The sequence below is a fragment of the Schistocerca serialis genome, chromosome 2 (assembly GCF_023864345.2).
Source record: "Schistocerca serialis cubense isolate TAMUIC-IGC-003099 chromosome 2, iqSchSeri2.2, whole genome shotgun sequence".
Classification (NCBI taxonomy): Eukaryota; Metazoa; Arthropoda; class Insecta; order Orthoptera; family Acrididae; genus Schistocerca; species Schistocerca serialis.
Genome location: NC_064639.1, coordinates 595,749,207 through 595,772,247, shown reverse-complemented (window position 1 = coordinate 595,772,247; position 23,041 = coordinate 595,749,207). Strand labels below are relative to the sequence as shown.

At 37.0% G+C, this 23,041-nt stretch overlaps 1 protein-coding gene across 4 annotated transcripts in view; it reads left to right on the top strand.

Moving 5' to 3' along the window:
* The window catches only part of LOC126457618 (phospholipid-transporting ATPase IF-like), a 650,785-nt gene that overhangs the window by 502,495 nt on the left and 125,249 nt on the right, over positions 1–23,041 (top strand). For all 4 annotated transcript variants that reach the window (XM_050094076.1, XM_050094075.1, XM_050094077.1 and 1 more), the window contains 5 exons: positions 1,942–2,106; positions 7,661–7,813; positions 8,432–9,074; positions 14,626–14,707; positions 19,168–19,268. In XM_050094076.1, the coding sequence (XP_049950033.1) occupies positions 1,942–2,106; positions 7,661–7,813; positions 8,432–9,074; positions 14,626–14,707; positions 19,168–19,268 (1,144 nt within the window). The remainder of the gene's footprint in view (positions 1–1,941; positions 2,107–7,660; positions 7,814–8,431; positions 9,075–14,625; positions 14,708–19,167; positions 19,269–23,041) is intronic.

Sequence of the window (23,041 nt, the reverse complement as noted above, 5' to 3'; positions counted from 1 at the left end):
TTATTTACTCTATCTTTTCTGAACACGTTTTGCGCCTCTGTAAAAATTTCGGCAGAATTTATCTCTGGCTTTGGCCAGCTTTCTGTTCCTATAATGATTTTAGCTTCAGTGCTTTCTATCACCACTTCAAGCTCTGGTACTTTTCCAACACAACTGTGACAATTTACAACTACAATACTGACTGTTGCTTGGTCGATTCTCGTCGTTTCTTTGCCCTGTACCCTTTGAGACTGGAGCCCATTTTGATCTTTCCTAAGACTGTTTAAACTAAAAAAAACCGCCCAGTCCACACCACACAGACCCTGCTACCTGTGTAGACGCCTCCTGTGTGTATTGGACACCTGACCTATTTAGCAGAACCCAAAACCCCACCATCCTATGGCTCAATTCGAGGAATCTGCAGCCTACACAGTTGCAGAACTGTCTGAGCCTCTGATTCAGACCCTCCGCTTGGCTCTGTACCCAAGGTCCACAGTCGGTCCTGTCAACGATGCTGCAGATGGTGAGCTCTGCCTGCATCTTGCTAGCGAGACTGGCAGTCTTCACCAACTCAGATAGCCGCCGGAAACCAGAGAGAATCTCTTCCGATCCATAGCGATACACATCATTAGCCAACATGAGCCACCACCTGCAGTTGGCTGCACCATGTACCCTTCATGGCATCCGTAAGGACCCTTCCACATCTTGGATGACTCCCCCTGGTATGCACACGGAGTGTACATTGGCTTTCTTCCCGTCACACAGAGCTTCTACACCTCTCTGTGAACTTCACTGAAGTTCTGATTCATTCATTCTGGAAACAGCACATAGAGCGTGACTAACCCATGTCTCTACCATATCCTTTCTTCAAGGAGTGCTAGTCCTGCAAAGTATGCAGGAGAACTTCTGTGACATATAGGAGGTAGGAGATGAGTTGATTGAAGAATTAAAACTGTGAGAGAATGATATGAATCACACTAGGATAGTTCAATCAGTTGAGTAGTTTCCCTTGAAAAGGTCCCAGGTTTGCATCCCAGTCCAGCACACAGTTTTAATCTGCCAGGAAGTTTCAAATCAAAGCACACTCCACAGCAGAGTAACAATTCATTTTGGAAACAATCCCCCAGGCTGTGGCTAAGCTGTGGTTTTGCATGGTTTTTCCTTTCTTATAGGAGCGCCAGTCCCTCAACATATGCAGGAGAACTTTGCGATGTTCAGAAGGTGGGAGATGAGTTACTGGCAGAAGTGAAGCTGTGAGATCGGGTCGTGAGTCATGCTTGGATAGCTCAGTCAGTTGAGCAGTTGCCCATGAAAGGCATAGGTCCAAGATTCGAATCCCAGTCTAGCACACAGTTTCAATCTGCCGTGCAGTCACAAAAAGATGACACAACAGTGACATTTAGTACACATGCAAGATGTTAAAATTTAGAATTTTAAGTGAATTTTTCTGAGCCATATAGTTTCATGTATAGACAAAGGAAAAACCACAAGTTGGCTAAATGTATATAGAACAAGAGAAATACATGAAACTGCAACCACTTTGGTGTCATATTCTACAATAATGTACCAAAGATGACACTATAACTTTCATTTATCCCATTCAAAACAACAAATAATCATGAGCACACTCACAGAACAAGTTTCCCTCTTAAGGGGGAAATGTTTTGTTTTGCTCATTCTTTCTTCTGTTTCAATTCCATAAATTCTCATCATGGTTTTTGATCTCCATTGTTTACTTCCCATGAATACAGTCATTTCACTTAATTTGAGATTAATTATAATGTTTCAATGCTGCCTGTCATTTTCTATTTTTATATTGTACATAATGTTTTAGATAGACTACTGTAAGATATTCCTATACTTTAGCTTGTAGTGGAGGAGGTGAGAATTATAATAATTTTAAAAATTTCTCCCTGTTATTCACTGTGCTATAATTCTGTTTCTTTTCTTTTCTTTTTTCAGTTGTCTATTGAAAGTCCAGTTAGTCCACTAACAAGTATTTTGCCTCTCGTTTTTGTGATAGTTGTGACTATGGTGAAACAAGGTTATGAGGATTGGCTGAGACACTGTGCCGACAGAGAAGTAAATGGTGCTCTTGTGACGGTCATCCGCAATGGATGTGCTCAGGTTAGTTGTTTTCAGCATTTTAAACATGGCAGTTGCTGGAATGTCAGAGTAATAATTATATATGTTACATACATTCAGGGGATAGTACTCTCAAATACACTCTTAAAGAGAAAAGAAGAAGAAGAAGAAGAAGAAGAAGAAGAGGAAAAAGAAATGATGCACTACAAATGAATTATCTGAAAGGGATGGAAATTGGTAGATGTGTTGTACATGTACAGACAGACAAAATGTTACAGTTTCAGAAAAATAAGATGATTTTTTTCAAGAGAAAGTGTTTCGCAAATTGAGTAACTCAATGATGCACTGGTCCACCTTTGGCCCTTATGCAAGCAGTTATTCGCTTTGGGTGTCCTTTTGAGGGATATTGTGGCAAATCTAGTCCAATGGGCAGTTTAGATCATCATAATGTTCTAAATGTTCTCAATTGAGGAGAGATCCAGTAAGCTTGATGGCTGAAGTGGGGTTGACAAACATATCGACAAGCAATAGAAACTCAAGCCATGTGCAGCCAGGGATCATTCTGCTGAAATGTAAGCCCAGGATGGCTTGCTACAAAGAGCAACAATAGGGGGTTGGAATATTGTCAGTGTATCACTGTGCTGTAAGGGTGTCACTGATGACTACCAAAGGAGTCCTGCTGTGAAGTGAAAGGGCACCCCCGGCCATCTCTCCTGGTTGTTGGTCCATGTGGCAGATGACAATCAGGTTGATATCCCACTGCTGACCATGGCATCTACAGACACGTCTTCAGCCTGGAATCTCATTGACTGGAGTAGGACTGTCTTTAATGATGAATTCTGCTTCAAACTGAGCCCTGATGACCAGTGGAGACGTGTCTGGAGATGTCTCAGACAGTGGTGCAATACCAACATGACTGTCGCCCACCATACAACCCGACAGTCAGGAGTAATGGTCTGGGGTGCCATTTCTTTTCATTGCAGGACCCCTTTTGTTGTTATCGGTGACACTCTTACAGCACAATTCTAAGTTGACAGTATTTAAGCCCTGTTTCGTTGCCCTCCATGGCAAGCCATCTTTGGCTTACATTTCAGCAAGTTAATGACTGCCCATGCACAGCAAGAATTCCATCTACTTGTCTTCATGTTTGCCAGACCCTATGTTGGTCAGCAAGGTCACCAGATCTCTTCCCAGTTGAGAACGTGTTGAGCGTTATTGGCAGGCCCCTCCAACTAGCTCAAGATTTTCATGATCTAATTCACCAGTTGGATAGAACTGGGCACAGTGTCCCTCAGAAGGACATCCAGCTGCTCTATGAATCAATGCCAAACCAAATAAATCATAAGGACCAGAGATGGACAAATGCATTATTGAATGGTCTATGTATCCTCTTGAATAAATCAACCAAATTCGTTGAAATTGTAATCATTTGTTTGTCTGTGCACATACATCACATCTATTGATTTCCATCCCATTTGTGGCATGTCATTTTGTTATTTTTATGTATTTTATGTACATTGTAGTATATGAAGATATTCTTTAATTAAATGCATATCTGAAAGTTGCCAACACATTTATGAAGAATTATTAAACAGAGATGAAGGGGTCATTTAGGAAGATAGTTGATCTATCACAGATAGATAACTCATCTTTCAACATTCAATGTACTGCAATTTGCAATTTTTTACAAATTATTATTTGGGCTGTGGCTTTTGCCACAAGTTAAAAATAATTTATTTTGCAAATAATGGAAGCAGGAATGGTAACCATTCACCATGTTGTTGAGGCATTGAACATTTGATAAGTGCAAATAGAAAATAGAAGACATTGCTGAGCTTTTCATGCACAGTGAAAAGAATACTAAAAATATATAAGCTTTGGGACAAAGGCCTTTCTCAGATGTAGAACTTCCACAGTTTCACACAACAACAACTCGTACATCCATGGTTACTACCTCCAGCAAGGCCCAACTGCATCTGACATGAGCAGCAATCTGGAGGTGGCACGGGGTTGTTCTGGAGGGGAGGGGGAGGAGAGAAGTAGGAGAGGAAAGGACTTCTAGGTGAGCTGCATTGGCAGGAAAGAAGGCATGTATACACGACACCTATGCTTACTGTCAAAAGTATGATCAAATGGGATATCAAGTGGAAAATGTGACTGGATTGAGGACTTTTCAGTAGGGAGGATGCACCATGTTATCTCGGATGGAGAGTCGTCATCAGATGTAGAAGGTATGCCCCAGGGAAGTGTGTTGGAACACTTGCTGTTCATCTTGTGCATTAATGTCCTTGCAGACAATATTAATATTAATCTCTAACTTTTTGCAAATGATGCAGTTATCTGTAATGAAGTTCTGTCTGAAAGAAGCTGCATAAATATCCAGTCAGATCTTCATAAGATTACAAAGTAGTGCAAAGACTGGCAGCTTGTTTTAAATGTGCAGAAATGTCCAGTTGTGCACTTCACAAAATGAAAAAACTAGTATCCTATGAGTATAATGTTAATGTATAATATTAATGAATCACAATTGGAACTGGCCAACTCTTACAAATATCTAAGTGTATCACTTTGTAAGGATATGAAATGGAAATGATCACAAAGACTCAGCTGTGAGGGAAGCAGGTGGTAGACTTCAGTTTATTGGCAGAACACTTTTGAAGTGCAGTCAGTCAACAAAGGAGATTGCTTACAAATCATATGTTCGACTCAGTCTAAAATACTGCTCAAGTGTGTGAGGTACTTACCAAATTGGACTAACAGTGGATATTGAATGTATATGGAGAAGGGCAGCATGAATGATCACAGGTTTGTGTCACCTATGAGAAAGTGTTACAGAGATGTTGAAGAAACTGAATTGCCAGACTCTTGAAGATAGACAGAAAGTATCCTGAGAAAGTCTACTAACAAGTTTTGAGAACCAGCTTTAAATTTTGTCTCTAGGAATACACTAAACCCCCTATGTATTGCTCACATAGGTATCATGAGGACAAGAGTAAAATATTTACAGCAAACACAGAGGTATTGACACGATCATCCTTCCCACACTCCATAAGTGAATTGAGTGGGAATAAACCTTAATAACTGGTACAATGGGATGTACCCTCTACGATGCACTTCACAGTGGTTTGCAGAGTATAGATGTAGACATAGCTGTAATGGCTAACTTATTAGTTTTCTTGGCTGATCTTTCCTTTGATACTACAAATATTACAAGCAATGTCAGCCAGACATAATGCTAAGGTCTTTTCTAAAATCTGGGTACTTTTCCATTTAAATCACACTACAACTACCCTCTTTAAGCTTTCTTTATTTAGAGTAAAAGTAAAAATTATAAGTTTTGTGCACCAGTTCTACCACTACATAGTTAAGAAAACTGTGTATGGTAAAGTGAGGTTAAATATCTGTGTAGGTTAACTGAATCACTGTATTAAAAATGAACAAGTAGGGAAGTTTTAGTCATTAGAAAATTTAGTTATCCTTACTTCTCAGCCAACCACCACCTCCCCTGATGTCTTGGCAGATGAAATAGGTAACTGCTGTGTTATTAACCATAGCTGAACTAAAAAGGTTTGAAATAAATTATTTGATCTTTTGTTTTCATTTTTCTTTGCTTATGTCTGTTAAAAGTATTAAATTAAAAGGAAGGTCAGCATTGGCCGTAATATTGATAGCAGAATCAATTTTTGATCACATAGTGATCATCTTCATTGCTGTGGTGTACAAATTAAACTCAGACACTGGTATCAAGTTATCAATAACCAACACTGACCTTCCTTTTAATTTAACATATATGGTTGTTGTGCACACAGCACTCCATGGAGTCACGAATCAATGTTAAAAATATGTCTTTAAAGGTTTAATTGCATACCTCATTTTTAAATGTTATTTTGGTTTGGGTTTAGCTGTTGCAAAATATATTTCACTATTGGAAATGGTCAGTGGTTCGGCTAACCTCAGTAAAATATGTCTTGTACATACTCTTATATTCACTGTTATATGAGGTTTATCCAAAAAATTCCAGAACTTTATCCACAAAATTTTTCTACAATTACCTTTTTCTTATTGTGCATGGTCTCCTTTGAAATACTCTCCTTCACAATTGATACACTGCTCCCAATGCTGTTTCCTGTTCTGGAAGCAGTTGTCGTACACCTCTTGCTGGATCATGCAAAGCACCTTCTGTGAATTTTCTTTTATTTCATCTTTTGTTGCGAATTTTTGTCTGTTCAATGGGATTTTCAAATTTGCAAATAAAAACTCTGCAGGGGCCAGGTCCAGAGAGTATGGACGATGAGGCAGCTCTACGATTTCGTTTTTTGTGCAGTAGTCATGCACCAACAGGGATGAATGTGCGGATGTGTTATTGTGATGCAAGAGCCATGAATTTTCTCTCCACATTTCAGGCCATTTCCTTCCCACATTTTCTCACAGTTGCCACAACACATCCCGATATTGCCATTGATTAACAGTTTGTCTCTGTGGCACGAATTCATGATGATCTAGTCCTTCAAAGTCAAAGAAAACTTTCAGCAGGGCTTTGACATTTGACATGACCTGATGAGCTATTTTTGGTCTTGGAGAACCTTTCCGGACCCATTGTGAAGACTGAATCTTGGTCTCAACATCATAACCATAGACCCATGTTTCATTAATAGTTATGATTCTTGTAAGGAACATCTCATTCTCATTTGTGTGATCCAAAAGCTCTTCACAGGTTACGAGGCAAAGGTATTTTTGGTCTTGACTCATCAACCGGGGATGAACTTGGCAGCAACTTGGTGCATTCCAAGGTACTGTGTCAGGATTTCATGACATGACCAAACTGAAATGTTACATTGTTATGCAATCTCTTGGACAGCCAGTCTTCAGTTGGCATGCACAATTTCGTTGACATTTCTGTCAAGAGCGTCTCTGGTAGATGTTGAAGGACATCCTGAATGAGGGTTATTTTTAACTTCTGTCTGGCCATTTTTAAACGTTGTGAATCATTCATAACACTAAGTATGGCTTAAGCACCCACCACTGTAGGCTTTATGCATCATTTGGTGTGTCTCTGTAAAGGTTTTCCTAAGTTTCATACAAAATTTAATGCAGATACGTTGCTCATCTAACACTGCAAAATTCGCAAACTGCGCAACACAACATTCTACTCAATATGGCACTGAGCAGTAACTAAAAGATGTACAACAATGAAACTTCTGGCTGTTACACATTTAACACAGGTATGTGCAGGGATGCCAACTGCATTTCACTCCAGCACACCATTGGCATGAAATAACGAATGTCTCGGAATTTTTTGAGCGGACATTGTATGCTGATAGAATCATTACTGAGCATAATGATTATGTGTACTGTGAACTGCAGCATTCATAAAGCTAAGAATAAGACAGTCAGTCATTGAAGTTATCCACCAGAATGCTGAAAGATGCAGTCAGTCAACATATCCATAAAATAGTTTGTGGAAAGATAAGAAACAAACATGAGTTTTTTTGTTGTGCTGTGGTTATACTCTCATTCTACAGCAGTTAACATAATTAAGAATAAATAAAATATGTTGGATTTTCTGTCATTCTGGTTCTCCTTTCTCATTTTTCAGAAAGTGAAGGCAAAACTGTTATGCGTTGGTGATCTGATAAGGATTGAAAATGACAGTGACATTCCATGTGATATGGTGCTTTTATCCTCTAGTCAGAAAGATGGGAAATGTTTTGTTACCACTGCAAATCTTGATGGTGAAACTAACCTTAAGGTATGTAATACATGAATATTCATAATATTTTTTATTGTTTTAGACTACTTTTTATTGATGTAAAATAAAATTTTATAAGCAATTCCATAAAGATATAAAAAAAATACCGTACAACTAAATACAAAAGCTACTGCAGTTCTAATTTTGTTGTACAATGATGTTGTCATAGCTACAGAACTGTGATGTACTTAATATTAATGGATGGTTAAATAACTAGCAGTTGTTACAATTGTTACATCTTAATTTCTGCATACTGATTGCTGTCTTACAGCTATTGTGTCAACTTGCTTCTCTGAAATTATCTAACCAGTGTTGAGTTCTGGAGTTGTTTTGTATTGTACAGTTATGTACTAATAGTTAATGGTACTTTACAACACCAACTTTGACTCATTAATGGTGGACATTTCTTTATGACATCATTTCTTTCTTGTAATGTGAATTTTGCATGATGAAAATGTGAAAATCAGGAGCTGGTGACAATTTCAGAAATTGTATGTTATCATGGAAATGGTGAGGTACTAAGATTTGCAAGAATTTGTCTCATACAAGATGTTTTCTTAGTAGTAATAGTACTAACATGAACATGATAACACTGAATGATTACTTCCTACGTTTCAGACACTCCTGTGTCCCAAGCTGCTTCGTTATTTCTCACAGCCAGAACAGTTAGCAACACTCCATGCATTAATAGAATGTGAACAGCCAACACCTGATCTGTACAAATTTTATGGAAAAATTGAAGTTTTTCCTGATGAAGCTGTCCAGCTAAATGGAGAAATACCTCTTGGACGAACTAGTCTTATGACAATCAAATCAAGTGATTCAGACCAAGATTCAAATTTGTTAAGGAGTTCTTCATCTCGTGTTAATGGTGATGTTCCTATAGGTCGAAATAGTGTTGTGAGTTTTAGAGCAAGCCAGATCAGTACTGATGCACCAGTGAATAGGAATTCTGTGATTAAAGTGAATAGTGATGCTAGCATTAGAACCAGTTCACTGAGCTTCAGAACATGTCACATGGCAGAAGACTCAGTGTCAAGGGATTCCACTTCATTAAGGAATGGCTTGAAAAGGAATTCTTCAGCAACACAGTTTGAAGAATGTGACAATGCAGGTAGTAGCAAGAGGGTGACAATGAGGAGAAACAGTGTCCAGAGCATAAGTTCTGTGAGACGACATTCAGTTAGCTTGTCTGCACCACTGGGACCAGAAAACATACTTCTTAGAGGTACAAGACTCAAGAACACAGATTACATATATGGTGAGTTATGAAATTTTCTTCATTTGTAAATCTTTTTTAGTTTTGCATTAGTACACGTAAATTCTTTATTTCCTTCAAGTGCTTATTTCCTAGTTACAGTAGATGAATGAACACCAATAAACACAAAAACTATTTTAAGAATTGCATTGGCATCTAGTTTATTGCACAGACTGCTTATACCATAGCTCTTGTGAAGATCTCAAGTTGTTTTGTATTACTTGCACGTAATTGAGACAACATTCATTATGAGGAGTGGATAAAATTTTATCAAAATCTCAGTATAAGAATCTCTCACTCAAAACTTGTTTTCTGATTTACCTGTGGCACAATGACAGTAAGTAACAGTAAAGTTTTCAGTAATCCAAAGTCTCGTTTGAATACCACAATACTTCACTAGGTATTGTCCCAATCAAAGTGATGTGCCATCACCTTCCTCCAACATTTGAACTGGCATGCTCAGCCAGTTATAGAGCAATATACAGTTTAATGTGGACACCAAACTTTTGCATCCAACAGTGATTTAGATTTCCTGCCTAGCATGGACGTGGACATGTCAGAGGTACTATGGCTGCAATTAGCAGCTGCGGGCAGCTGTCATAAGGGGAGCCACTGCTGAGATATGCACGTTATGTGGCACCACCCATCAGTGACTGTTCGACATTGAGCCTGTGGCCCAAGATCACAGCATGGCTCATTGCTTGTCGTGCTTTGTAGCTGTTTGTATCACACCCTTGCATAGCCAGGTTGACTCTCTTTGTTGTATTTTTATGTCACTTTTGCTACATCCCACACTTGTTAGTGCTTTGTTCACTTTAGAGATGGGTAAACTGAAACACTTAACTGTTTCGAAAAAAATGAAACAGTACAATGTAATGTTTCGATACACTGTTTCGAAACAGTGAAACAGTTTGTGTTTTGTAATCTAATAAACCTACACATTTTATCATCTTGAATGTCTATTGTATAAGTATGTCCATATAAACACAAATGAGGTGCGAGAGCGCTAATTATTTCGCAGAAAGTATGAAACTATCACTTGCGCGTCTTGGCAGTTTTGTGTTTCCTGCAGTAAATGCGCTGCTTTCGTGTTATGTGACTTTCATACTTTTCAATTGGCTGAAGACAGAAGAACCACCACGAACGGAACTGGAGGTAGGAGCAAACTGCAGAAACAACGGATATGCTACTGGGATTCCCACATTCCGTTAGTATGGGTCATATACCCATCCTGCTAATTTCCATGCACACGAAGGGAATCATTGTGGATAATAGGCACAGTGACTATAGACTCTCAAAAAACGCCAAATAATTCGAATAAATAACAAAATATAACAGAAAATTTTTTTATCTTTCAAGGTGTTTCGAACCGTTACCATAAAGTCACCATGCTTCCCAGCCCTTCCCGTTCACCATTACACTATCAGTGATATGTCAAACAGATTGCTTGCAATTATACGTACATCAAATTTATGTATATGTCTAATAACTGTCGCTCTACGCCTTTTTTATTCAAAATGTTGTAGGCCTACTTGCGTTTCTTAATACGATTACTGTGCATGAAAAGAGAAGCGTACGTTATAAAAAAAGTGTAATTTAATCGAATGATTTTCACATATTTATTATTTTGAATGTGAATAGTATGTGTTGTTTTGTTGTTTTGTTAGTGTTTATAAAGCAGATGTTACGCCATTTCGTAATAGGACAGTCAGTTAGAAATGAAGCTTTATTTTCGGATATATTAAGCTTCATGCAATTGCTTGTCAAAAAGATTTCGACACTCTTGAAAGTGTTTCACGAAGTGGTATGTTGTGTTTCAGCACCTGTGCCGAGCCCGAATCTCGTACGACACAGAGCGGAATGAAACATCACTGTTTCGATACAATTAGTCCGTTCCAAGCACAGGTGGACTGAAACAGCCTTATTTTGAAACAACGATACAGTTTCTGTGTCTGGCTCGAGATCAAATCTGGTCCGGTTATCCGAGACGGGGGCGGAATGAAACACCACTGTTTCGAAACAGTGAACCACAGCCGTTCCGAAACACTGAAACAGTTCCACGTATCAATACACTGTATCGAAACATAGAAACAGTGGCCAAGTCTAGTTCACTTCATGAATTCAGTTTATTGAGGATTTACTGGAATATATATTTGACTACCTGTGGTTTAGTGTACCCCCTAGAGCAAGTGGCAATATAACGTCTACTTACCCCGTGTAAGATAGAAAACAAATCACAGAACAACTGGTCTTTTTCAGAGTAATAAATCTCTGTCAGAGATCAAATAAGTGAAAAGTGACAAAAAACTCCAACTTTGTTTTCCTTTTGTATTATGTATGACATCTCTGGATGTGATGTTTCACCAGGAAATCTCTCATTGTTGTGGTTTTACATTGACCTTTCATTATATGGGACCTTCCAGATTTCCAGTGAGGGGAAATTGTCAGTGGTGAATCTGTATTAAGTGTTTGGCAGCATAGGCCTAGTAAAAAATTCTTTCTTTGTCTGCTAATACAGTAATAAAAAAAAACCTGGACTATTAAGCAGAGGCAGAACTATAGGGCAGAGGCAGATGGGTATTAAAGATAATTATCACATCTAATAAGAAGACATTTGTCAAGAAAGGGCCAGTGCAAGATTTATGGTAGGATTGGTAACATCAACCCTTTTGTGAAGCAGGTGAATTCATGTGGGGTCAGGGGCACAGAACCTGGAGTATCAAAGAATGTGTTTATTTTTACACCATTACCTGCTGTAGAATGTATATCTGTATTGAGATCATAATGGGAAGTATTAGCTATAGTTTCTGCTACCAACTGTGAAACATAATGGAGGCACTGCAATGACTGTTGACAGTCATATAATTATTTGGGAAGTTGAATGGTAATACTAAACAGATGATTAATTTATAAGACCCATGAAAGCATTTTAGTTGATCATGTTTGTACAGTGACACACACATTGTTCCCAGCAAATCGTTGCACTTGATCCAACTGAGAATGAAATAATGCGTTTTGACAGGTCTCCACAATCATTACTGCGTAATTGTGGTGTGTATTGGAAAAACAGATATATATTTTTTACCCATCATCTAGCAAGACGAGCCTCAAGAAAATAGAACTGTTTCTTTGCAATGAATAGTATAAACTTGGTAGCCATTGTTGACGTGAATTAATTCTCAATAGGATTCAGGGAGTTTTGTTTCACAAGTTGGACTACAGTGCATTTTGTTAGTATCCATGTTATTTTGTCCAAAACCAGTGTATTCTCTTTGTCAGTGTTTGAAATTGAGGAAGATCTCACAATATTTCCAATGAACATTAGTGATCTCCTCAAAGAAGAGTCCAAAAATGTAATGATACCCAGTACTGGTATGCTAGTATTACCTGAAAAGGTGTCATCGAAATAATTTTGAAAACTTCCAACAAATATGCAGACCAGTAACAAATCCTCTCTCTCTCTCTCTCTCTCTCTCTCTCTCTCTCTCTCCCTCTCCCCCCCTCTCTCTCTCTCTCACACACACACACACACACACACACACACACACACACACATTCCTCATTTTTCAAACTTCTTCATTGACAGAAGGATAAAGAAAAGAAGAATAAAGGCTAAGAAGTACAGGTACCATGGCGAAGGAAGGGTTCATCCATTCCCAGTCTCAGAAAGGGCACAAATTGTTAAAAGTTATTCGAATTAACAATGGATCAACAGTTTTATTGTTGTCAAATTTGAAACTGTAGTAGTTAGGAGGTAGATAAATAAGACAAAATGGCAAATATTTTGAAATAATTGATTTTTTCTTGCATGTTAACATATAAATGAAGGTGAATAGTTTTATAAATGTAGCTGCACATCAGTGTGTGTGTGTGTGTGTGTGTGTGTGTGTGTGTGTGAGAGAGAGAGAGAGAGAGAGAGAGAGAGAGAGAGAGAGAGAGAGAGAGAGAGAGAGAGAGAATATCTGTCAGCTATGAAGAAGGTCACTGTCCTCAAGATTAATTAATTAATTAATTAATTTTGCAGTTTTAGTTGTGCAAATAGGGATCAGGTACAGGTTTTGCATTGTCAGTTTGAAAGTAATAATCACGTATGCTATTTAATTATCATAGATATTACACTAATGTCTACTTCCAGTTTTTTGCATCTAGTATGTATTCACTAACTGAATTGAAGGGACTTTCTACAACCAATGATTTTATTGTATCTTATGACTTTCAATACTTTTCTAGGTGACTGTCATCATTCAACACCTCAGCTCATTGTTTGTACTCTATCCAATCCAGAAAAAATTTAATGGTGAATGATTTTTTTTCCCAATTTATGTTCATAACACACTCCACATTCTACATTGATTCTCCAAATGTATTGGTGAATTTTTCGAATATTCAGTCTTCAGTTAATTGTACAGTCACTTGTTTCTTGTTCTCTATATGTTTATAAATTCCATTGTTTTATGATTACATATACCAACAATATAGTAACATTTAGTAAATTTTTATTTATAACAACATAATGCTAATCATTTGTCTTAACTGCTGATGAAAATATGTTGTGTTATAAACTGATTGATAACACTGTATTTGCTTTACAGCACTTTTGCTTTTGTAAACAGAGCAAAATTGCTGTAAAGCAACTTTATAGACATGTATAAGTCAGTAAACAAAAATGTAGTGATGTTGTATCTTACTGATCGTTTGTCGTTTGAATCAGGAGAACTTAACATCACAGTTGAGAAGTATTAACCTTCTGATGTAGTTTAGAGACTGTTTAAATTCAGAGGCTAATTGAGTGTAACTATGTTTTGAAGCTGCTTGACCTGAGGCGTGACATTGACCTTAATGTGGCATAAAAGAGCATGTTGTTTGGTGAAATCATATTTCCTTTTGAAATCAAAGTTATAAATATCAAGCCCTTACTCTATAAGCTTTACTGGTGGTATACAATATATGTTAGAGGACAGATTAATACTTTCCACTGAGGTACTGAGCTGTGCACAGGAAAAATTATGAATTCCCTAGCTTTTGGACGAAGCCCATTTCTAAAGCTTTTTAAAAAAGAAATTGTTGTTGAGGGGATAAATAAGGGAGAGTTCATGGAGAAGGAAGAGAACCCAGAGTAGAAGAAGAATACAGAGAGAGAGAGAGAATTGTTACAATGGATGTGGAAGTGTATAGAGGAAAAGTAACAGGGAGAATGAGTGGCTGTGTGGAGGTAGGAGGGAGGAGATGGCAAATGATGAGGAACCAAATACAGGTGGTGCACAAGAACTAGTGGAGATTGAGGCTAGGAAAGTTGAGGGAGTAAAAGGTATATTTCAAGACAGATTTCCATCTTCCCAGCTCAGTAAAATTGATATTAAGGAGGAAGGTGCTGGAGGTGAGGGAGAAGCCAAATGTCACAGGTTGTGAAGCAGCCATTAAGTTTTGTATCTTATTCTGGCCAATTAGGTTGCTCTCTGTCCACAATTTATTTCTGCATAATTCTACACATAGTAATTTCTTATACTGCATTATACAAAGTGTCATTAGGGTATTTTCCAATTACTTGTTTTAGGTTGTGCAGTCTACACTGGCCAAGAGACCAAACTTGCTCTGAACTCAAAGCTCACAAGCAACAAGTTTTCTACTGTTGAAAGGTGAGTATCATTGACAGCTGTACAGATAAAGTAGAGAGAAAAAGCAGACATAAGTGTAGAGAAAAAAGCAGAAATAAAAATAAACATAAACAATAAATAATTAATAAATCTTCATATTTTGAAAGAGCAGTCCCTTCCTTGATGAGAGATAAAGAGCATGATGTAAAAAATAAATCAGGGCAGACCCATTTGAGTTGTTGAATGTCATGTCCAAACTGAATAACCTGCTTCCAGAAACCATGCAAAGTGTCTCTTATAGTTTAATGCAGTTTCTCTGTGGAAGACAGCACATAGTTGATGTGTAGAGTAGAAAGTTCTTCTCAGATGCTAACAATTTAGTAACTCATTGTTGACAATTAGTACTCACCATGTGTATTTCTAAGTATATTTGACAGCAGTTCAGTGTCTTTGTTGTAACTGCATCAGTAATATGCCAATTTTTGTTATAACTCATTCTGTCAAATGCTTTCCAGTTCTATGAAAAACTAAATGGCTGGAAAAGCTTGCTCCACATATTGTGGAAATATATTGTAAGTGTATCTATGCAGTTCACAAATGATTTACATTCAACCAACTTGAAGCCACATCCGGTCCCATGTCTTTTAGAGGAAAATTTTCTATGGTCCTGCTTAAGTTATCCTACTCAAGTTATCCTAGACTTCTATGTTGGTCTTGTTTTATTCAGTGTTACACACTCACAAATACCAAGTCAGTTGTTTATAATGAGCTGGTTAATATTGTAAGTGTATTCTGAGAAATGGCATACTGATGTGACCGAACAATTCAAAGTTCATAGTCACATAGCCAAATACAGTAAGTCTGGCAGCCCATTGTCATAATAGAGTATTGTTAAATCCTCTCATTTTGGAACTTAATGGAATTTAGCCATTTTTGGCGCCACTGGGAACAAAATACATTGGTTTAGATTGAGAGAAAATAAGCCCTAACCAACAATGAACTGTGGAACAAACTGCTTGTAACTCTAAAACCTCTGGGAGAGATTGGTACTTTCATAAATGAAAAGCAAACAGACCTGGTAAAATCTTAATGTATTGTAGAGGCCCAGTGTCCTCCAATTTGGTAGGAATACATTTGTTACAGCAATTACATAAAGTGATAATTGCATTTATCAAAATTCACAGAGCTCATACTACCACAAGTATTTCTGATCAACACAGCACTATCATCATAAATGAAACAGGTACTCACATATGAGTTTACAATTCTAAAGTGCCACAGCACTGTTGTACTATGTAATGCTATGCTCTCTGCCACATGGGACTTAAGACCACAATACCAGTATAGTTTTGGAGCTGATAGCAGTAACACAATATACTCCAAGACACAAAATAATCTCAATGTGCCATCATGACCAAGAGGTCATCAGTGATGACATAGTTGCAATACAGAAGCAGTAAGTAACTAGATAGTCACATCATCTCACAAACTGACGCATGTTGGAGTGATGGTGTATCACATGGAATAAGCTTTGCTCATTATCTATCAGCATCTAAATTTGTGTAGATTGTCACAATCAGCTTACCAACACCAATCAAATATGCTGCCTACGTGGCTGTTCTTGATTGGATGTTGTTAACACGAGGTGACTGAAAACAAAGGTGACTAAAAACTTAAAGATGGAGCAGCCTGTTGCCATCTGTCTGAGTTCTTCCAATATCCAGTGCATTCTGTCCTAACAGTGGGTCATCATTCCCACTGCTAACCTTTCTGGGCTGCTGTGAAGTCAGACAATCCAATTTAGGAATGTGATTCCTTCGCATAATATAAGGGCCTAGCTCACTTGCTCCAGTGGAAACACTCTCAGAATGATAAGTTAAATAATTTCCCATGCCTCCTAACTCTGGCAGTACATGATTTTATGGTGGAATATCTTTCCCTTTTGTGCTGGACTGCCTCGTATGAATCCACTAGGTTGTAGTTGAGGGGTTGTCTGCCTCTGTAAACTAAGCTGTATCCTTATTTTTGACACTGTTAGTATTCTTACACCAGCCATTCTGACTTCCTGATGCCACACTCGGAATTCCCACCATGCTGACTTGCATATTTTGCTGGTACCTACTCACATCTGTTCAGCAATGACGTCTCATTGCTGCTGATATCTGCCATCAATTCTACTAATTACACTCAACCAAAATTCCAGTACATTGTGATTCCAGGCTCAGGTCACACTGCAGTTTTCACCAGTCTCACTTTAATAAATTCTTCCACCCATCTATGTAAGTTTCCACATATTCCCTTATCTTAATCTCTATTGCCACGACTCAGTAGCGTATCCATAATTCACAATTTTATAAATTTTGTTAGCTCTCAGGTGGATAGAATATCACAACAATAACTTTTGCTAATATGAAATTGATAGTACTCAAGTGACTTAAGTTGCAGTGACGAATTTAAATACCAAACTCCACATACCCCTTTCATATTATATTATTGTTAGAATCTGGAGTTCATAAAAAATTACTCGTAGTAGTTCTGTATATGTTTATATCATGTAGCACCAATGGCAACACATCTTGAATTTCCATCTCAGCTATAGATAAATCCAAAGCTTATTTTGTGTGGCTATGCATGTGTTTTACACTCGTGACATCCATCCCATACCACTTTGCAGTTGCTATTCCTAAACTGACTTAAATCATCACTGTACTTGTGTGATGCTATTCACATTGTCAGGCAATGATCTTACAGTAGAGTAAGAAACATGGCAAAACTGAAATATATTTAAAGACACTTGGTGCATCACTATGAGAGGAGAATGCTAGTGATGAAAACCTCAAAAGAGGTAATACTCTGAAAACCAACCAAAGAAAATGGACTGACCCTGGCTCAAAAGCTAGTTAATACTATGTTTGTTAATGGCATGTATGTGCCACACATCAGTCTGCTAAATGTGAGTGGTTGGCTTTCCTTTATTTTATGTGAGGTTCCTAAGACTACTGTCCCCTATGTCTCATTCAAATGTCATTATTACATAACTTCATAAGAATAAACTGCATTTCTTCAGCTAGTAAAACAGTTGTTTAAATGTGTAATTGTACTTGTGTGAAACAGCAGTGCAGAAAAACAGTTCTCAAATGGTTGTTTCAGTGAATAGAAAAGATTTAATACGCTATTTAATATTCTTCTTGCCTCGTTAATATATTCAGGGCTCCAAACATTGTCTTCTTGTTGCCTAGGGAGTGATGTTTAGGTGCAGGTTTGTAAGCGTAAGTGAAGATAGTTAGTCACATTTGCTTGTCATTGTGATTTATTTTCTGTCCGCAGATACTACACAATAAAATTCATGCATTACCTTTTTTGCACATTGCTAAAGAGAGCCTCCTTGCCAACTTCCACAGATTTCATAATAACCAACATCCTCCACTGAACAAGACTTTATCAAACTTCAGGCGCATTTTCAATTGTAAATCACAGTCTCAATAAAAGAATTGTACATGACACACACTCTGTTCACTGTACCAAGACAATACATACTATGCAGCTTCTAAAACAAAGACTCCAGCTCAAAACAAAGACTGCATTACTTGAGATCAAAATTGAGACTGTCTCACTTGAGAATGAAACAAAGATTGCCCAACTTTTTATGATTATCCCATTGATATATTACAGCTTGGAGTTCTAGAATAATCCAGAAACAGTTATTGATCAAAGTTACTTTTGTACATATTTTTCTGCATGCAGGAGTGAAAAGAGATGATTATATATTACTTAACAAAATTTTGAAACTGAGTTTTTGTAAGATTTGCAAAGTATGTCACATTGTTGAATTGATAAACAATTTGTACTTTCTTTTTCATGACTGGATTTTTATGAAAGATTATAACAGTTCTTGGTTTAATGGACAATAGAATGTTATGAGAAAATTTTGTAGCCAAAGTGTGAAATGTATACCAATTATGATCAAATAAAATAAATGGAATTTGTAGGATAATTAACTTCTTTAAAATCAAAGACAAATATAATGTTCCGAAGCATTACAAAAAACTTAGAAAAGAGTAAAGTTTAAATAAACATTTCCGTACAGGATATTGGAATGCAATCCACTGCATGCCTCTCCGAAGGAAGAGGCACTGTAGCGAGTACCGTGTTCGAGTCCCAGTCTAGCACAAATCTTCATGGCCATCATTTCATTATACAGCTAATGGTAGTCCATATTCGAAACTGTGAATACATTTCATGTCATAACTGTACTTAGTTAATCATAACTCTTCTGAAATTTAAGCTTCTTAAGTGGCACAATAATCTGTGACTATTAACTAACACATAACATACACATTCTGATTATAGTTTTAAATATATTTCATTCATAATGACAACCTTCCAGATGATTAGTATTTTATCTGAAACTACTTCAGCATGTCAGGAAATAATCATTGAACACAGAGGAAACAAAATGAACAATTCAGAAAAATATAATTTGTCTGGTTTCTCATCTACAGATCGATTAATGGTTTCTTGCTGTTCTTCCTTGTGCTGCTCTTACTGGAAGTTTTTCTATGTCTGGGGCTCAAATATGGATTTGAGCTTGTTGGTGATTATGGTAAGTACTAGAAAAAATAACTGCCAGCAGTAATCATACAGTTGTTGTAAAATGATTGCAATCAAGTATATTTAACTTAAAAAATATTTGAACTCTTTTGTGTATTTACTGTTAGTCAACAGACATACATGATTTTATTAACTGTCATTATTAATATTTAAATAATGAGGCAAGATAATGATGGACATATTAGACTGAAGCACAGTTTGAAGTTTTAGTTTGTTGCAATATTTCTTCCTCAAGCAGGTGGAGCTGAGCTTTTATAATGTAGTATTTGATATTCATTTGCATTTGTTTAATTGCATTATTCTGTTAAAGTGTTATACCAAACACAGCTTTCATCCATTACTTTTAATTGTGGCAAAAATTTCTTTTGCACAAGAAAATTAAAATATTACATGATACTTTCATATTCATCAAGTCACAAATGTTAGTGAGCTCATTCGACAAATCACTGCCTTTCTATAGTCACTGAGAAAACTGTTCAACAAACAGAATTAGGTATTCACTGAATGTGACTCTGAAATTTAAAAAGAAATTGTAACATAAGATATGAATTATATGTGAATTTATTCATTAATTGAGAATTTTACTGCACTATTTAATTCAGACTTCTACGAATCTGAAAAATGACAAGTGAGGCATTATTCCTGTAGTTGCAATATATCTTCTCATTAATATTGATAACAGTTTAAAGAGTAGCATATTAAGTACAAAGCTGGGTATTTTGTACTGATAACAAAATGTGCATAATTATATGCAAACATATTTCACTTTTATTAGTGGTAATTGGATATGAAATTCATATTTTGCTGTCTATGCCAGTTTGTCAACTTCTATCTTGCTTCCTCAGAGGTTCCTCTCAATTTGAATATCCTCTCAATGTTTGATTTAGCTCAAAATATTCCCTCTAATTTTTGCATTAGCATTTGCAACATTAAGTCACTCACTGAAAACTCTGATGCTGTTGTGATCTAACAAACAATATTCTAGACAAAAGATATCACTAGACTTTAAACGTTAAAAACTGGATTTTTACAATTTGATGGATAGTAGGGAAGAGAAAAGTTGTGAAACGCTGCAAAGAGAGTGAATAATACAGAAATACAAAGAATAAAGATAATTAATCACATTTAGTTGATGTTTTAAGCAGAATCAGACAGATAACCAAGATTTGGTTCTTGTAATTTGGTTTTCCAGCGATGTCTTCTGCAGAGCTAACTCACATAACAGCCAGATACAGCTGCAGTGTTTTCGGCTGTGGCTCAGTTGAGTGTGAGAAATTTTCTGAGGGTGAGTGAGTGAGAGGACCAAGGGGGAGAGGTGTAGAAAAGGCATATTAAGGTGCAGTGGAGGAAGTTCATCATTGACTCATGTGGCAAATAGAAGTGAGAAACAGATAAGACCAAATATTTCAAAGACTGGCTGGGTAACAGAATACCAGTTTGAAAGAGATATGATGGATATTTTTGAGGATATTGTGAATGGAAGTCAGTACCCTGATGGAGAATCTGGTTAAACTATCCCACTCGGGGCTGAATTTGGTAACTAGCAGAGTGCAGCTGGTTAGTGGAGGTGATTGTTGTACTAGAACTGTATGTAAATGCTACTTCTGAGATCTGTTTGTGGAATGGGTTTGACTGGTAGCAAGTATCGATGAAGGCCTTATTAGATCATCATAATATTGGACAAGGGACTGCCCATCCCTGCAGACGGCTATACTACACTAGGAAAATTTTTCTGTTAAAAAAGCCACAAGTTGGGAGACCACATTGCAATACAATGTGGATGGCACAGAGGCATTGAGGTAATTGGTTGGTGTCCTTGGTATATGAAATTAGGCTGTGGACAGTGGGTTAGAGGTGTGGGTCAACTAGGTTGTAAGAGAATGAGCCAGACATTTGGCATGTACCTACTGTCAGGTAACCACTGCAGTTTATTATCACATTGGTGGAGACTTTGTCTGCAAGGAGAATGAGGGATATGTTTTAAGACTGTGCATAGTTGTTCGTTCCTCTGTCAGAGTGTTTGTGTCCTTGGAAAGAGATGTATGAAAGGAAGGAAACTGATGTTGTAGGCGAGGAATTTCTGTAAATTTACCAGGGGTTATTTGAGTGGAGGTGATAGAGGGTCCCTGTTGGATCAACTTACATTATGAGGGAGGTGAAATTCTATGTTAACTTTGAATTGATTTTGGTCATAAGAGTCAGAAGGTCAGCAAAACTGTGTTAGATAGCAATAAAGTGGATGAAGAATAGTATGGCTTTGATAAAGGATATTATGGCTTTGACCAGTCCAGCATGAGTGAATAATGTGTGGCTTTGTTGTAAACAGCTGAAACTTCTGCAGGGTTAAGGTTCTGGTAATTGGTTAACAATGATGTTGTGAGTTTGGATTCTTTGTTTTGTTGGGTGTTGGGAGGGAGGTTCTGGGGATGTGGCAGATGGAAAAGGGATGTGGCGGGTGGAAAAGGCCATCAAGGTTTAGCTGGATTCCATGAGGAGGTAACAGGGACAGATTTTGGGGGGGGGGGTCAGGGTTAGAGGGTTATATTAGGCATTATATTCCAACTCGTGGACATGTAACAGAGAGGTAGATAATTTGATTCGTTGTGCATTTTGGTTGAGGACTCTGGTTGTGGACTGGTTGTAAATTATTGATTGGTACTACAAGTCCAATTAGTATTTATCGAAGGACTATCAGAGATGACGTTGTGTATGTGTGAATTTCACCAACAAATTTGTAGTTGTTAAAATGGAAAATAAAGACAATAGATTAGATAACTTTTTGAGGTGATATTTAGGAATGGTATCTTAGGGAAAGAGCAGAGGTTTATCCAAAATGACAACCCTAAACAGCATAACTGAATCCTTCAAAAGTTTCAAATGGTGGGTGCAACACCGTATTATTTAGCTTGACACCTTCCCACATTTATTGTCATTCGTATTTTTATGAAGATAAACTTGTCTATAAGAATTCATGCAAGATATTTATTACAGGTTAGTAATTCCGCTACACCAAGGAGTATTTTGATAGTGACAACATAATTTCGGCACATTTTCACTCTACAATTCTGAAGGAGAAATGACATATGTTTGTTTACATAGTAATTTCTTGTAAAAACTTCCCTCTTTTTATTACTTATCAACTGTATGCTATTAATGGACTAATTGACATGGAATTGTTCACTCTTTGAGGAATACTATTTGCAACTCGTAGATAATATTTACATTTAGACAGTAAGTTGTTTGTGTATTGGTGGATATCCTTGGATTTAGACAAACTGAAGGTTTACAATACAGACACTGTGAAATAGTGCCCAAAATGTCTCATAAGTGCAGCCTCACTGTAGTTTTGCCCATTATGCACATTTATAGATGTGCCTAAGAATAAATTTCAAACTATGGAGTTACACATTAGTTATTGTCACAAAAGAGAGCAGATTCAGAGGATACAAAATTACAGTCAGCAATATGCAAGTCCATTTAAATACATTTTTTGCTAATGAAAAAGTGACAAAATAAAAGTAACTATGTTGTAAATATAATGTATACTTCTGTGGAAATTGACATAGCCCACCAAAATTGGCTCATTTACATAATTATAAACTCAGCATGCTTTCCTTGTGCAAGTGAGAATCTTTGTAACCAGAAAAACTGGAACTACATAACTAGATAGATAGATTTTGGAAAGTTTACTGATAAGAGAAATTAATGGGCTGTTGATTAAGGTACAGAATTTTATCAACACTAGCTATTTTCTCATTAAAAGTC